The sequence below is a fragment of the Pleurodeles waltl genome, chromosome 11 (assembly GCF_031143425.1).
Source record: "Pleurodeles waltl isolate 20211129_DDA chromosome 11, aPleWal1.hap1.20221129, whole genome shotgun sequence".
In the NCBI taxonomy this organism is placed as follows: domain Eukaryota; kingdom Metazoa; phylum Chordata; class Amphibia; order Caudata; family Salamandridae; genus Pleurodeles; species Pleurodeles waltl.
Genome location: NC_090450.1, coordinates 52,623,338 through 52,637,692, shown reverse-complemented (window position 1 = coordinate 52,637,692; position 14,355 = coordinate 52,623,338). Strand labels below are relative to the sequence as shown.

The 14,355-nt window shown below is 40.2% G+C and overlaps 1 protein-coding gene across 2 annotated transcripts in view; it reads right to left on the bottom strand.

The window, feature by feature from the left end:
• Positions 1-14,355, bottom strand: part of FNDC3B (fibronectin type III domain containing 3B) — a 474,093-nt gene that overhangs the window by 104,852 nt on the left and 354,886 nt on the right. For both annotated transcript variants that reach the window (XM_069213040.1, XM_069213041.1), the window contains 3 exons: positions 10,050-10,174; positions 8,893-9,064; positions 4,120-4,206 (listed from right to left, as the gene is read on the bottom strand). In XM_069213040.1, coding sequence (XP_069069141.1) covers positions 4,120-4,206; positions 8,893-9,064; positions 10,050-10,174 — 384 coding nt within the window. The remainder of the gene's footprint in view (positions 1-4,119; positions 4,207-8,892; positions 9,065-10,049; positions 10,175-14,355) is intronic.

Genomic DNA, 14,355 nt, shown 5'->3' with positions numbered 1-14,355 from the left:
ATGTAAGTGCTAACATTCGCAGTACTTTTTTAAACTTTGAGGACGAAACACGTCCTCACTTGAAAAACTAGCATGAGGATGAATTTTGCACCAAAATGTAGTGCGAAATGATGGCTTTGCATTTCATCCAATTACACTTAATTTTGCAGAAATTTCGAGCTATTGTGCTAAAGTAAGTGTTATACACCCCTAATTGTAACAGGAAACAAGCAGAGTGGTAGCACAGGCTGACTAAGGTAACTCTACTCTCTCCCCCAAGGAAATGATTGTGGTCACTGCTTTGAATGAGGTGAAAGCACACACCAGTTTCTGCAAAGGAACGACTTGACCAAGGACGCTGTATTACTATTGCAGCAAAAGCACTTGCACTAAGGCCTAGTGGTGAGAGGGGCCCACTGCACTCTATTTATGGTTGTCTCTTACAACAAAATCAAGGTGTAGAGATTTATTTTCCTTGCTTGCGTTCAAGCCTGCTGGACTTGCTATTCCACAGGAAAGGAAAAACTGTGTTGTGTCTTGCAGTGTAATCCCTTTTTAAGGGACACTTTCAGATGGATGTCCCTCCACCAGCTGGCAATCAGCTGATCATTCTGATACCACAAGGGAAGAAAAAGATGTAAAGACATAAAAGTTGATGGGAGGAATGCTTGCAAATAGTTTAACCACTGGCAATCACTTGGGGTAGCATTCTAACACACCGCTTTTTTCCCCACCTTGCTACTTCAGATGTGGGTCCCTTGCCCGCTGTTCCACAGTATCCAATCTACGTATGCCTCACTGATGAGGCCTACCAAGGCCAAAATAAGTTGGGATCGCTTGTGTTCCGTTCTGGAGGGGTCCCTTGCTTGGCATTTTGGTACAGAATATTCCCAGGAGATGCTGGGGCAGGACAAATTTGCAAAAGGAGGACCTCTGTCTAAAATGGCAAACTAAGAGAACAAGAATGGTTTGGGATTCTATTCGGAGTATTGTCAGCAGTAAGACTATTTGGAAGCATTCCTCTCATGACTTTTTTTGTGTATGATGTAAGTCATCAAGGATATGCAAAGATGTGGGTCTTTTGCTCACTGTGCCATCGGATCCAAGGTATATCTTACTGACAAGGCTTAATAACACCAAAGCTGGTCTGGGATTGCTCGTGTTCCCTTCTGGAGAGGGCCTCGCCTGGCAGTTCGGGATGAACTATTCTCATGAGGAGCAGGGTTGGTACTCATATGCGTATAGTAGGTCTCTGTCTAGAGTTGCACCCCAGACCCTAAACTAAGGTTAGGAATGGAACCTGCCCAAACGTCAGTGGTCAGACAATTGCAGGCATTCTTCTCATCACCCTTTTTGCGTTTAATGATGTAGAGTACTCCGCAGGGAGGGGTTCATAAATGTCTGCAGGGACTTGTTTGTCTTAGCTATTATATTGAATGCTAACCTCTCTCCAACGCCGGACTTGACCTACCAGGCATTTACCAGTGGGGATGCTAGAATGGGGTGTTGGTTTGCAAGTCTGAGAGAGGTAGAAAAGAAGAGAGTTGGTGATGCCCCTGAACTAATAATGTCTGGGGCAATTGTCTCTGTTCTTTCTCCACTCTCCCTGTCTTGATCATGAACTTTTCAATATCCCAGAACCAACTACTGCTTGTCCTTTCAGCCTCCTGATTAAGTGGGACAGAGGGAAGCTCTGCGTGATTCCACAAGATTTAACTCTGGTCGACCAGAAGTTATGTTCCTCCAGTCGTGTGTAGGACATTTAGTCCTCAAATGCCTCAACAGTCCCAGTTTTCCGTCTTTTATGATGGTGTTTAAGGAGTCCCTGTTTGTTGATAATAACCCCATGTGCTCACGTTTCCAAAATGTGGTATTCTTTAGTTTCCCTTGAACAACACCCCCAGGACAGCACCTCTAGGCAGTGCAAAGGTAGATATTTTCAATTCTCTTTTGAAATACCTGCAGAAATTGTTTTTTTTTTATTCCAAATATGCAAGAGGCGGATTTAGAATAGTAAATTTGCCTTTCCAGCATCTACAAAATCTCCTGAGCAAATGAGGGCAAGAAACTCAAACGTGCCCAAAATTGAAGTATTTTTCTTATGTAAGTCCAGCAGATTGCACAGCAACTGTTTTTAACATCTTGCCTTTTATTAACATTTTTCTGATTTGATCAGCATTTCTCAAGGATGTTACATAGGCTAATGATCTCACTAACTCTCAGATGGGAGCATATGTATCTAAATGTATTGAAATCCAAACTTACTTCTCCTCTCTCCAGTTGCTGATGAAACATTAGCTGCTTCCAAAGAAATCCCAAAACTAAAGCACATCTTAAGGGGTTGTTTCTCCTTCTGTTTCCAAATTTGGAAAAGCTACCAATTTCATTACCAATGTGGCACCTGCTGAACCTTCCCTCAATGTTACATTGCCCTCATGGATACACTCAGCATCCTCTTGTGCATTTAGGTCACTTTATAAAATTCATGGCTGTTGAGGGTCCCACTGTTAAGAAGGATACTTTCAGTCTGTCCCAGCTTTTAAGTTGTGACCATTCTATGACTTGCTGTTTCACTTTAACTTTGTATGTGATCTCCACGGGCAAGCTGCTATTGGATAAAATGCAGCAAGCACTGGCAAAGCAAATCTATCTGCCATTCTTTTGGAGGTATTGTCAATGCTTGCTTTGTCATGGTTTTTGCAATAATCAATATATCATATACTGAAAGGCAAAATATTTTTTGTTCTCAAATGCATGCATTTCCATAGTAGTCCATGGAACTTAAGGAAACTACTTTGTGTATGGCTGTGGAGCTTGTGAAGGGGCAGAATGCTGTCGCTCACAGTGAAACTATGTCGCTTGCACTTCAACCAATGGTTAAAGTGGGTTAACCACTGACTCACTGCATACAGCGGCAGGCAGAAAAAAGAGCTATTAGCATTGTAAAGAAAAAAACGCAGCGCAGTCGTGCTACGTAAAATGCAGTGCAATCGCGCTGCGTGGAAAATAAACAGATAAAGTAGTCCGGACCCCAGGCTGAAAACATCAAGCCTCGGGTGTTTTCAGTAGTTTACTGGTGCTGTGTAGGTGGGCTAAACACCAGAAAAGGCAAGACGTATGCATGCCTTTCACAAATGAAAGCAAGCGGATTTTAAAAGGCAAGGCCACGAACCAATGAAAGTGACTGACGTGACATGGGCGTGGTTTGAAGCCCAAAGAGAGATTACAGAATGGACGGAGCGCTTTGCGCTCGCCCATAATAATAATGACAATAACAGATCAGTGGATGAAAAGGACTGACTGAAAGTCCCTACAATTAAGTATAGTACACATATAGTGTTAGTAAAATCAAAATGTCTTGGCTAACAGGAAAAAAAAAAGAACTGAAAGTGTGTGGTTGGCATGGGGGCTTTGTGCAGCCATAAAAAGGCTTAGAGGTGTTAAGACAGAATCCATTACCGGAACAACAGAAGGCTTGTTTGCATATTTTAAAATTAGAAGGTGTATTGCTAAACATGCCTAATAATTACTGTAAACCGATGACTCTACCTGGCTTACAGAAACAGGTACTTTTAGAGACAGGTCAATATCACACCCAACTGAAATTTCCAAGAAAGATGACATATTCCAGCCACAGCTTTACACGCCGCTGTCCAAAAAATGTGCTGACAGTTTTAGCCCAACACTGGCTCCACTGTACCAGCTGCAGAACTGGCATGTATCCGTATTTCTGAAAATGTCCTTGAGCCCAATATTAGACCGATAACTCACATCAAGCGTATTACGAGGGAAAAAGGCTGAACTGCTACATTTTAACGATAAATGTATGCATCAGAGACCTGGACGATAGTTTTGTCTATAAAGCAAAATATTTGCATATGGAAAAAAATTGCACTTAAATTGGAACCTTGGGACCTGACAGGCCAATCAATGTTTTTATCAGTTGGTGAAAAAAGATGGCTCTTGCCAACTCCCGTCTCAAGGGTTCGTGCCTACGACACTGGTCAGTTGCAGGAAATCAGTCGTGATTATTGGCCACATTAATGCAATTAAGATTTAAAATTAAAAGTTCTCAAAAGAGCACAAGACAATCTGGGGGAAAATACAAACTGTCTGATAGGTTGTCAGAAAGAATCTTACTCTAAATTTGTAGTGTGTGCTTCTGTGCAGATTCGTTACTGTGCAAGTCAGGTCTTCTCCTGTGTACTTGAGGTGGAATATGCTCTCCTGAAATACATGAATCAATGAAGGAAAACATTTAATAAAAGGCAACAGAATCTAAACAATTCAGAACTTCTGCTTCATGCAATATTTTGACAAACAATTACAATGTATTTTGATGCAATAATGGAAAGCCGCAAAAATCTGAATTTAATGCTATTTTAGGAACACTGGGCTTGTGCACCCAGTCCTATAATTTTTCCAAAAAGATCATCAAAAACTTCTCTTCAAGCCATGTACCCTTTTAAATCTGCAAAATTCCAGAAACTATTAAAGGCCATTTTGAGATTATTCTTTGGAACAGGTGGAATTTTAAAATTGACATTTTTATTTGGCACACACCACACATCCAATTGTCTCTTTGCAACACTGACCAGACAATAAATAACTTGCATCATAAAAATCAGACAAATAACACTGTGCCAAAAATGAAACAATTGAGCAATAGATGGCATGAGCTCAGTGATGACTAGTGAAACATGACATGACCATAAGGAAAGGCAACACTCAGGCAAAACCAAGGAGCTCCCTATCAGTGTCCTCACATTTCTAATCCATCATTCCCTTAACTGCATGTTCAAAGAAAGGGACTCTGTCCCTGTTTGTTAAAGTAGACCACCGTAGTGGTGTTGTCAGCCAAGACCTGCAAGACTCTGTGCTGAATGTGAGACTTGCTTTAAAGGGGTCATGCAGTGAATGATGCCACAAGAGGACTCAAAACCCCAGATGACATCATAAACAAAACTACATTCTGGATTGCCTATTGTAATCGCTGTTAGTGACCCAGGACTGTGAAAAAAAAAAAACTGTTTCTCGACACTGCATGACCTCTTTAGAGGCCAAACAGACTGTTCGAAGCTCTCGATATTTCTGTGCTATAGGTAGTTGTCTGAAGCCTTTGTCCTTTACCGTGTCAGTTCCTCACATGGGCCATACCCATACGTGTCCAATCATCTGTTGTGATGGTCATTGTGAGGTCAAAATCTGCTTCTAAAAAAAATAGTGAAGTGTTCACCAGGGTATTGGGATCTGTATATTTTAAATTACAATCTTTGCATCCTGCATGTTTCCCAAACCCCAATGGCACTGACTGCTGAGCCATAGCTTAACTGGTCTCCTGTTTTGGCTCTACGTGGCAGCATGAAGCCATCCTTTCTAACAAAGACATCACTGCCTTTCAACGCCAGAGCCACATGTGTAGGCATGCTTTCCGATTCCTGGTGGCAGCACGAATGTAAATGTATATGTAAATCAATTTGGAGACAGTGAGAGTTTTCTGGAGCTAAGTCAAGTGTAGAGTAGAACTGGGAAACATCTAAGAGCACAGATGGGAACAGCCAAGTCTTCACGGCTTTGCGAAAAAGGAAGAAGATGATCCTTAGGTCTCACATGGGCAGGTAGAGAGTTCCAAAGGATTGGTGCCAGATGGGAGAAAGCGCTTCTCCAACACATGTCACATCGATATCTAAATACTGCTAAGAGGTGACAGCCTGCTGACCAGGGAAGAAAGCACATATTGAGTGCTCTTTTCTCTAAGGTAGGTTGGGTCAACACCATGGATGGCATACGGATTTGAAAAGAATTTGTTTTTTGCCAATGTAGCTGTTTCTCTGCCAAAGAGCCAGAGAACCAGGGTAGCAGTTGTAAAACTAATCTGGTTGCAGAACGACTAGAGGCTGGTGAATCAAATACTTGGGAAAACTTAAGAAAAGTGTATTGCTGCAATCAAAGTAACTGAAAATGGTGGCTTGAACAACTATTTGGCGAAAATTGGAAGGACGAATGATAAAAATTTTATGCAGAAGTTTCATCTGCGGGAAACAGGTAGAACAGACTTTGGAGGCGTGATTCGCCAAAGAGAGCTTGTTATCCCGATGGAAGCCCAGATTATGAACAATAACAGCCGGGTTCGGAGCATGACCAAGATCCAGGGACCAACAGCAGTGGGTAACACCTATAGTGGCTTGGCCCCTGCAAAGATCATAATCTCAGTTTTGACAGTGTTCAGTAATTACTACACATTCACTGCTCAACCGCTGACATACACTATTGAAAGCGGGGAGAGAAAACCATTTTGGTATAGTCTGTGTAGCTCAGCCATCGTGGGCCAATTAAACATATAATTTTCGCCCTAAGGGTTCACGCAGATATTAAATAAAAAGGGTCTAAGGGCCGATTCCAGTGTTTAAAGTCTTAAATTTAGATTGGGAAAGGTACACTGATAAGCGCTTGGTGGTCCAGGTAGCTACTGATCCACGAAAGGACCGGTCTTTGAATACCTGCCTCAGCTAAGCATTTTAGTAGCACCAGGTGCAAGCCATTCATTCAAATAATGAAACACTGTCCTTTAACGCCAGAGCCCGTGATGTCTGGAAAGAGTCGCCATGTTTTGTCTCTGTACTTGGTACTGCCACTTCCTTCCCAAGGTGGCTCTCCAGCCCAAAGAAAGGCCTTGGCTGAGCGGGGCATGACTAACAGTTTGACTGCAGAGCCCAACATTGCAGAAGCCAATGCTGCTGGTCCTGCTCTTTGATCCCCCATCACCATCCAATAACCTTGCTGCAGTTTCACATCTGTGTCTGCCTGGTGCAGATGCACTGCCAAATATTTGGAGACCATTCTGATGGTGGTACAAGGTAATAATAAATATTGGTTATTTTTTATTTTTTATTTTTTTTTACAAATCACAAATCAGAAATATTTTAGGTAGTACAGATGCATGTGGGGTATTCCTCTTTCAGGTCAGTAGTCGCTCAGAAATTGCTTTCGTGCAGTATGGGAATGTCATTCTGCAATGCTGTGTTCTCAGGTTTCATGCCTCGCATGTAGTGACTGAGTGTGCAGAATTTGTCTTGACATACCACCTTTGTTTGGTATCGGATGTACACTGAATACATGCATCAGTACATCATCTATGGCATTTTTCCATCTTTAAGTAGAGTTGCTACTCCTTACAGCGGTAAGGGGATTTGGTGAAACTTTATAAACATTCATCATAGTTTGTTGGTTTTGGATTTTGCTATGAACTCTATGCGACGTCCATAAAGGTATGTGGGTAGCACTCAGATGACACAGGTGATTTTGTGCCACTGCATGAATATCCTGTGTCATCCCCCTGGGAGGAGTCGTGTGGCATTGCAAGATGTATGGCATGTCACTGTCTGGAGAGGTCTGAGCCCTTTGGGCCTGACACTGTCAGTGCTCTTCGCCTTGGATATACTGTCACTAGAAGGGTGTATGCTGTTTCCAGGATGCACAGAGTGCATCCCCCATCGGAAAGTGGCTGCTTCACTTTCAAAGGCTGTGTGTTATATCCCTGCTGCCTGTGAGGAGTCTGCTTAAGGGGGGACCCTTCAGAAATAGAAAACTGCTGTTTTAGGGCATCTGTGGCATTGCAATTTTAGTGCCCTTTTTTAATGGGCTCCACGGTATCATCCACCCTGATGAAACAGATGTCGGGCATCAAACACTATGTTGATGATGTGGCTTTCTACATTTGCACAGAAGACTGAGGGGAGCAAACAAGAGTGACTTCTTCGAGCCTGCCTACATACACTACCGGCCACACCCAGGAAGGCTTCAGGGCTGGTATTGAAATTAGGCTTTCCTTGCTGTTGAGTGCTGCAGACTTCTTGCTGTGTCCAACTGTATTGGGGGATGTCAGTAAAAGATCTTCTAAATGTTTCCTTTGTAAATGTGCACCACTAGCAGGAATTAGCAATATGGCACCGAATGCCAACTGCTCTGAAACAATTTCATTTTGACTTCGGAGGATCATCTTTACCAGAAAAAAACCCAACTTGCATTGGAACTGGCTCTGATGTTTCCTAAGGCAAAGTGCAGTTTCGGCACAACATTGAAAGGATGCAAATACTTCAGTGCTGATGAAATCAAAACCAATTTCCTTCTTCAGGCTAACAGTGTTGAAGTGTTGGAGTGAATATTTAAGATAACTTGCCAGAATCCATGTCTTGACAGTACATCAATGTCAGTGGTGTAAGCTTCAGTGGGATTTTGCTTTTGGTACAGATGCCATGAAATCCATGATATTTTCAATCCTTTTCAGGAGGAACTGGCCACACGCCTGGCACATAATCATCTCGCCAGGAATACCCATGGCAAACTTAGAGTACAACATAAAAGGCATATTGTCTAATCTTGGCCATGAAAGGAGAGGTGAAAGCCATACATTGTTAACATTTGGAAGTCACTGCAAACAAACTGCAATAAATGAGATGCAAGTAACAAAGTGATGTGTTGAAGAAGAATGTTTGTTTTCACATGTTCAGTCCTAATGGCTACAGGGCCCAGAGGTGGAGAAACAACCTGAAGATGATGTCTGAAGTATGGGGATGTTGGGGGTCAACACCATAAAGAATAACACTCTTTGAGCTGAAGGTAGACAACAAATAACTGTAGTCAAGTAAACACAATGCTTTTTTCAGCCAACCACTCCCCGGCAGGATAATGCACGGGGCATTCACGCTGTAAAAATATACAAGTAAAATCCACTTGAAGTCTTTACATCCACATCCCACTTTTCATATCTGAAAGGAACAAAACCATCCTTTTTTTATTACAGTTCCAAGATATCCTCACTTTAGAAATTCAATTTAACATAACTGTTTAGCTGTGAAATGTTTTGAGTTTTGTTTGTGAGAAATCAACATTAACAGACATTTAGCTACTTACATTTTCCTCCTGAACCTCCAACAGGTATTTTATCACTTCCTCTGGTGCACATCCATCTGGCCGACTCCACTGTACAGTGATCCACGTGATCCCAGCCCGGACAAGTTTCGGTGCAGACGGTGTCTGGGGGATGTTACCTGATGTGTAGTATACAACTTCCTGGCTGAACCCACTGCAGAATGGGAGAGTAAACACAACACTATGGCTTCAAACTGGGCATAGCATTAAGAAGCTCTACAAGCTTTGCAGAGTTTTTCCTTGTGTAAGGTGCTGCATTTAGGATAAAGTTGCCTTTCAAATCAACCAGCTTTATGCCAGTTAATCATCTCCAAAAAACTTTTCTTGACTAATTCCAGAAAATCATTCATTTTGATGGTATGCTATTCTTTGCACCGAAAGACGCCCATTTGTCAAGAGAGCAATTGAATATATCATTTAAGTGCTGTGTGATTCAAGTGACGTATCGAGATGCTTAGAAAATGTACACCTTCATTGTTTATGTATCTGTAAATTACCAGTTTATTATCAATACATGCCTCAGTCAAAATGGGCAATTCTTCTTTGGAATTGCTAACAAATGCACAAATGGAAGAAAAAAACAGGACGGGGCACTGCATGCTATGTGTAAAAGTGTACAGAAGAGGATGAAAAGGATTAAAGCCTAAAACGGAGGAGAAAGTCTATAATGTATAAAATACCATAATCGCTGCCATTTAATATGCAACAAACAAAAAGACATACCCACTTCTGGGCTACCAAGCTTTGCAGGATGCAGAACCAGTAATAAATATGACAAATCTCAGAATAAGGTTCTTGAAGTCAGGTTTAGTAGTTAGGTCTTCTCAGCGAGGATTTTATTACATTGGTTTGGCAACCAAAATAAGCCAAGTGATGCCATTAAAAAAATGCTTGTCTAGGGTCAATTCAAGCAGAAGTCAGAAATGGCGTTAGCAACTTAACCCACCTATGTAAGCAACATGAAAATACTTCAGGAATTCGGGTTGTGTGACTCTTGGATGATGGCCACAAAAATGAAAATCTTGAAGAATTTATCCCAAACCATTGCACAAAAAGTCCTGAATATTGACTTTTTGTAAATGATTTACTATGAACATGGCACCTCGTCTAGTTCTACCGAACAATAGCAGTAAACTCACCTTGTGCCTATGTCGTTGTGTGCTGCAACTCGAAAGGTGTATTCCATGGCAGGACATAACTTGGTTACCTTGCAATGCCTTTGACTTCCAAAGTAACATTCTCTAAAACCACTGTTTCTTTTTCCCTGTCAATTAAACAGATTAAAATGTTCTTTTAGTATAAAATGAACACAAATAGCATAAAACAATGTTTGTTTTTCAGTCTTTAAAATTTCAAACATACAGTTAAGGACTAGGATAATGTGCTGCCAAATCCCTAGAGAATCTGATAACCCGATGCAGGGTTTACCACCCGTTTAATTTTTTTTCTTCTGCGGATTCTTAACATCTCAAGCTTTCACTCCTAACATTAACTACACTTCAGTAAGTGCTGATTTCCTTGGTACTTTACTTCATGGTTATTAATAACAACATTTATACTAAACATCAATAAAACATTTATAACAATAGTAATAACAATACGACTAATTCTACTACTACTAATAATAATACATTGATCTAGCTGTTAGTGTTAAGTACCACATTTCTGTACATTGAATGTGCCATTGATTAAGCTTTTATTTTCTGTTAACTGTAGTTTTAAATGGTGCTTTGTAGAGTGCAGAAATCTCATTAAACAGCTATGAAGCAGTTGTGTTTGCATAATATTGAAACAATCAAGCATTATATTTCTAGGTGCATCAAACATCCACCCAAAAAAATGGTAATCGCACCGACAATACCTTTTTAACTAAAAGAGAGTTCCTAAAAAAATGTATTTTAAAAATTAAAGAAAGTGTAATAAACTATAAAATAAATGTAAATAATGTAGTTTTCAAAATACTCTGCATGTATAACCTTTATTTCCAATAGGAGGGGCAACTTCAATGTAATGCTTCAGTCCACCCTACCACACCTTCAGACTCAGAGGTAGAACTTTGCATATCAGATTAAAAAATGCAAATAGACTTCATAAAAATGCAAAACCTGTTTTCTATGTGATTCTCCCCACAGAATGTCTCAGTGTGTAAACAAACCCTGTCATCTTTCCCTTTCACACGCAGTATGGTATTTCATACTTTGTGGGCTAATACTAGAATAAATATACTGCTTAGTCTTTGACCTAAGCTGTTTGTAGTGTCTCTGTCTGGTGGGGATTACATACATGGTGTTCAATCATAACATCCAAAAGGTCCACGGTTTTTCCAAAGTGCACCATAGTTATTTTATTGTAATAAATTATAAACTTTCTGCACATGATAAAATATGTTATCAGTGTTTTGACTAGAATACTTTGGATGTTATCCAGCAAAATGTAATTAATTAGACACCTAATGCAGTTTTCTAAGATAACATAAAAATGTCGTTTTTGTTTCAAGTGTTTTATTATAAGCCAGTCAATGCATATGTTATTTCAAGGCAGTATATTTACTGGAGCTTGTAAACTAGGATGCAAATGAAAGGAGAATCGGTTTGAACAGTGCAAAAGCTGCCATTACAAGCATATTACCTAAAACTATACAGAAATAGAGTATAAATTCTAATTAAGAAGAAAAATTGGGACTTTCAAAATCCAGCCGTTTAATCTACGCTGTTGTAGCTATGTTCTCACGTAATCAAATTTTTCTTGGCAACGTTACAAAACAAAATCCAATATTGTACACAGATAGGAAACTGTATACAAAATAGCCCGCACGCTTTATGCTTACATTACTAGCCCTATAATGGACACCTAAACTCCCATATCCATAAAACACCAAAGTTAAGTTATACTGGTATCATCTGAAGGAATGTTTTTGCTTATGACAATATAACATTAGACGGTTTAAAAGGTATATTTCCATAGGAATTTACTTTAATACTTTATTAAAATACTGCTATCCTACTAATTACAGAACAAGACTACTGTATAATAACCCTTTGGAATGGTGTATGCCTGCTAACCCAGGATGCTGACAGTAAGTTGATAATAGCAGAAAAGTAATCTGATCTTAGAGCTAGGCACGTGGGCTACGGTTGCACCTACCTTCTTCAAAAGAAGCCACAGACTGTGGATCTTGAACATATATTTGTTATCAATATCAAGACTATTAATCTGGCACCTTTTCTCACAGTTAGCTACTGTGTGAGCGATGACATATTTTATTGTGCCATGCTTCCAAGTAAAGGTGGGTGCATAATCTAGAGACATATTTAAATATAATATTTAAGGAGTGGAGCCAGCCAGGCTCTGACATGAAGCTGATGCCTTAGAGCTCCAAAGTGGCTCCATCATTTGGGTCGTGAACAGTAGACAGAAAAATGTGTGCAGCTGCATGACAAAATCCTTGCATGGAAAGCATTATTAGCAGTGTGGTGGCACTTTGGAGGTTCAGCTGTGACCAGGAGAGCATGAGGACAGAGGGGACAATGCTACTCGCCCATTTACACATTGATTCAAGATGGCACCTGCTGATGTCCGGTCTTCATAATGCATGTCCTACTCCGGAGCTGACATTGGACAGAGAGACACTGAGCTGAGGTGACTAGGAATCCTTTTGCAAACCCTGATGTCCCCCCCTCCCCACAACGAAGTGGCAGGCAGTGAATCACAGCCACTTGCACAGCACCTCCTCTGCCCAAAGGTACTCTATGAGGGACAAAATTTCGGGGGAGAAAAGTGTTGAAGAGCACATGGACCACCATGCTTAGGAATAACTTATCTTGGGCTGCTTGTGTTGGGAGCAGAGCAGTGGCCGCTAATTATCTTGTACCCGTTAATATGCAGCCTAAAGAAGACAGAGGCAAGGATAAAATGGAGAAGAGAGATTTTCCGCTAAACCATAAAGAGGGAAACAGCAAGAGAGAGGTCTTAACCGCAAGGGAACGCTTCAAAATAAAATCATAGACTTGCCTTTTTATGATATGGTGCCACAAGAATGCCAAACAGAAATATAAAAAGGATACAGAGTATAGATGAAAGTAATTACTACACTCAAGAGGGAGAGACACTCTGGTCTATGGGTGTCCAACAAGTAAAGCAATGCAAGCCTAGACACTCGTTGAGTAGCTGTGGTGCTTTATAAATCCCTGTGATTGAATGGTTAAAACCTGAATTTGGCTAAACCTCTACTGTTTCCTGACTAAAGTAGAACAAAACTACTTCAGACAACCAGAGTTATAGAAAGATCTAAAAACCAAATGTCATAAATGCTCTCTTAGAGTGTTGATCAGAGAAAACTAGAGGTTATAAAGCTGACTTTAAGGACTTTAAGCTGGCCCATGACATTTGATCTACTAAGTCTGTCTGTTTTCCTCCCTACTCCAACTCCACTTTCTTGCCAAATATCGACCATTTGCCTGAAGAAATAGATCATAGTATGATTTCTAAGGTAATTTTCTCAGATGATATAAAGTTTAATGGGTGAGACGTTATGTGTATGCAAATTTATATCTGAAGTTTGCAAGATGTTTTAACTTTCTGTTTTATGACTGTAACCTTGAACTCTACATTAAAAACTGTTCTAAAATTAAAATATTATTATTATTCAGTGTTCAGGTGTCATGTGCATAATCCTAACCTTTCCACCATCATGCTTGACTTTTAATCCCGATGGGGTCGGTATCTTCTGTTACAGTCTTTTTGAGATTAATGAAGCAATTGTAATCAGCCCTATTGGGAGGTATGTACGTTACCTTGCATCAAGTTATGCTTTGAAGTTCAATTGTTGGGTTCAACAACACTTTTTTTTTTAACTTTTAACAACATTTCTCATTTACTCCCACACATATCCCCTTCTTATCAATATTCTGAAATTTTACAACAGCCATTATTTCACCAAAATCACAAACTGACAGAAGAAAATCTGTAGGAGAAAATTGTATGGCAGGCAATGTCCACATGGGAAAAAAAGTTGACTTCCAGCATTAATTTATAAAAGCAAAAACAAATGCTCAGTCAATGTGACTGAATGTGTTGTTTATATAAATCAAACAAGCATAGGCAGACAAAGGCAATCAGGTCTTGACGACTGGCCCCCAAGATGCATTTATGAATATATATAGCTTTTCTGCTATAATATCTTAAACCTACAAAATGTTTAAAAGACGGACTAGTGTCACAAATGCCAGGACATGTGTCCCTGGTGAACTGGGCAACCTTTTTTATAGTTATTTGAGGGGGCAGGATCGTGAAGATAATTGTTTTTGTTTTAATAACACTGTTGGACTATAGGAACCTACAGGTCAGTATGCCCTTTATTATGTCGAGCCTGAGCCAGCACATGTGCTGTCACTCATAAGACATGTTGTTTACTTACATTGAGTAAATAGCCAGCCCATCTCCTAC